Source organism: Pteropus vampyrus, unplaced genomic scaffold (genome assembly GCF_000151845.1).
Source record: "Pteropus vampyrus isolate Shadow unplaced genomic scaffold, Pvam_2.0 Scaffold162, whole genome shotgun sequence".
Classification (NCBI taxonomy): Eukaryota; Metazoa; Chordata; class Mammalia; order Chiroptera; family Pteropodidae; genus Pteropus; species Pteropus vampyrus.
In genome coordinates, this window is record NW_011888943.1 from 427,941 (window position 1) to 431,278 (window position 3,338).

General features: G+C 55.7%; 1 protein-coding gene across 1 annotated transcript in view; it reads left to right on the top strand.

The window, feature by feature from the left end:
- The window catches only part of BMP7 (bone morphogenetic protein 7), a gene marked incomplete at its 5' end in the record, with an annotated part of 81,139 nt that extends 77,807 nt beyond the window's left edge, over positions 1 to 3,332 (top strand). Inside the window, one exon of the mRNA XM_011370182.2 lies at positions 2,190 to 3,332. Within this exon, the coding sequence (XP_011368484.1) occupies positions 2,190 to 2,339 (150 nt within the window). The remainder of the gene's footprint in view (positions 1 to 2,189) is intronic.
- Positions 3,333 to 3,338: the final 6 nt, after the last annotated feature.

The following is a 3,338-nucleotide window of genomic DNA, read 5'->3' on the forward strand; positions in this document are numbered from 1 at the left end:
GGGCCTTTCCTGAAAACGGGTCATCCTCTCCGGCTTGATGCTCCCGTCGACAGGCAGCTCATCATCCAGGGCCATCCCTCCGTCCCGCGGCTCTGTTTGTTATGGAGCGTCGACGCTTCTTCTGTCTCGTAGTCTGCACCCTCCTCCCCTTGTCCCTGCCGTGTGTTACACCACAGGGGGAACGTCCTTCTCTTCCTTTCGTTTGTCCCAGGCTCTGTCTTCTTTTCTGCCATTGCTTTTCCAGGGCCCTCCATCCCCCAAACGGAAACTCAAAGCCTATTTAGGATCGAAAGTCTCCAGGCTGGAAATGAGCTGTCCCCCAGCCTGGTCCGTGGCCTGTACCTGTCTCCTAGCACCAGTGTCCCCACTAAGATCCTGGGAGGTGACAGGAGTGTCTGTCTGCCAGGGGCCCGCCTCTAGGCTCTTCTGAACCAGCCTCCGTGGCCCTGTGACCACCCGCTCAATCCACATTTTACCTCTGGGTGCCGAATGAACCCTCCGATTATTCTGAAATGAGGGTCATGTTTTAAAAGGGGGTGACATAAGCCTTGCCTTCTAGAGAGTCCTAGCAAAATACAGAGGAAAGGAACCGACATACGGGATTCTCTTTAAAATTACGCAAGGGCGAAGGAGATAAGGGAAGGTTTAGATTTTAAGGTTTGAAATTGTCCATACTAGAAAGTTTAAGGAGTGTGCCGGTCTGTGTCAGAGGTCACAGACGGGAGGCTGGCGGGCAGAGTCACCACGGTGTGCTTTCACTCGGCACCCGCGGTGGGTGAGGACATGGAGATCTCACCTGAGAGCAAAGCAGAGCTGAGCCTCTGGCCCGTCCCGCACACTCGGCACATCTGACCGCACGCACTGGCTTCGGTTGGCTGCGGCCGGTTCGCAGCCTTCTCCCTTGAGTTTGCCCCAGTCCCCACTACTCCCTATTGTCTCACTCCTGGCCTTGCTCACTCATCAGTAGCACTCGTGTGGCATTCGAAGTCTTTGCCCCCTGACCCTGGTAGGGTGCACAGAAGCCCACGAGTGAGAAGGAGCAGGAAACCCGAGCGACCGGCCAGTTTCTGTCTTTGTTCTACCCTTGGAAGGCTCTGCTTTCTTGTCGATGTCTAAGCAAATGTTCGCCCACATTCGTGTCCTTTTATTTGTATTGCTCAAGAGACAAAATGGTCTCATGCGGTCTGGACCTGCACCATCCAGTGTGGTGACCACGGTTACATATGGCTGTCGAGCACTGGAAACATGTCCAACCTAAATCGAGATGTTTTTGTATAAATATAAAATACACACTGGGTTTTGAAGAATCAGTACCAAAAAAAGTGAAATATCTCATTAATGATATTTTATGTTAAGTACATATTGAGATGACAATATTTTTGAAATACTAGATTAAATTAAATACATTTTTTAAATTAATTCCACCTGTTTCTTCTTTCCCATCCTTTTAAACGTAGCTGTGAGAACTTTTAAAATTACACACGTGACTTGCATTATGTTTTTCTTGGTCAGGACAGCTCCAGCCCAGAGGTCAGCAGCTTTTTCTGAAAAGGGCCGGTAGTAAACATTTCTGACTCGGAGAGTCGTAGGGTCTCTGTCGCACCGCTCAGCCCTGGCCGCGGAGTGCCGCAGAGCCGAGACGCTAGGAAGTGAGTGGACACACTGTGTGCCAGTCACACGTCACGCACAGGACCAGGCAGTGGGGCAGGATTCGGCCATCAGGCCGACCTGGCCTAGCTCAGATGTTCTCGGCCTGGGGCGGTTTTGTACCCAGGGAGCATTTCACCTCCAGAGACACATCTAGGCTGTCCTGACTTGGGCGGGGGTGCTTCTGCACTCCCAGAAACCAGAAGCACCCCCACCAAGTCAGAGTCCAAGGGTGCTGTTAAACAGCCCTCAGCACACGGGACAGCCCACGACGGAGAGCGGCCTGGCCCCGCGTGTCCGACCGGCCACCGACTTCCGTGTGCTACACGGACCTCTAGACAGGCGGTTTGCTCCTCGTCTGTGAGACGGATAATCACAGAGTTGAGTCTGTTATGCGTAACCTGCCTAGAGCTGGGCGTGCTCGGTGTGCGCCACCTACGGTCGTTCGGCCCGAGTGGTCCGTGTCCCTTGTAGACGTAGGGAGGCCGGAGAGGAGCAGCCCGCGGCTTCTCACCACGGCCATGTTCCGCTGTGTGTTCCAGGTCCACTTCATCAACCCAGACACGGTGCCCAAGCCTTGCTGCGCCCCGACCCAGCTGAACGCCATCTCTGTTCTCTACTTCGACGACAGCTCCAACGTCATCCTGAAGAAGTACAGGAACATGGTCGTCCGGGCCTGTGGCTGCCACTAGCCCCTCCTGCGAGGCAGACCCTTTGGGGCCACGTTTTTCTGGATCCCACGTCCCTCAGCACCCAGCGGCTCCCACTGCTCACTCGGGCGAGGAGCCAGCAGATGGGCTGCCTTGGCGAGAACTTCCCATCCCCTTCCCGACTTCGACGGTGTAGGAGCCCGAAGAAATTTGAGAGGCAAACGGCTTTTGATCAGTTTTTTATTGTCATCCTACGGACAAGATTCTACAAGCTGCAGCAGGCAAAAGCTAACAGGAAGAAAAGTATATAAAGAAAAACTGCACAGCCACGAGCATTGGCTGTGAAGTCTCGGCCATGCACTGACTTGTTCCCAGGGGTAATCGAGGTGCCCTTCGGCCAGGCCACCCAGCAGTGGGAGGAAGGGGGCGTGGCGAGGGGGTGGGCACGTTTGTGTCTGCACTGGAGGAGAGCTGACGCGGAAGTTCCTGTAATAAATGTCACAATAAAACGAATGAATGAAAATGGTTAGGATGTTACAGATATATTTTCCTAAACAATTTATCCCCATTTCTTGGCTTACTCCGATTTCGTAAACAGAAGCGGTGGCCGGCGGAGGCCCCTCTGCGCTCCGTCCGGCTTCGTTCCGAGGCTTGCAGAGGCCCGGGCCTCACGCAGACCCGCCCGAGTCCGGGATCTGGCGGCCAAGGGGGAAGGGCACGTGGCTGCTTGGAGGAAGGGGCGCGTTGACCTCGAAGGAGAACCGCGTCCCGTCGTCCGGCTGGGCGGTGCCGGCAGAAGCGACTCTGCGGCCCTCCTCCGCTCCACGCGGGGACAGCACCGCGAGGCCACAGTGGAGGAGGACGGCGTTCGGGACAGAACTCGTGACTCGACCCTGAACTCTGGCCGGTGCAGCCCGATTTAAAGAAGCACCAAGGAAACCCAGCTCTGTACAGGGGCGGGCAGGGGTTCCGCGCATCCCCCAGGGGGTCTCGTCCGCTGCTTCCTGAGAGCAGTGCTCCGAACTCTGGGCTCCGCGGGGC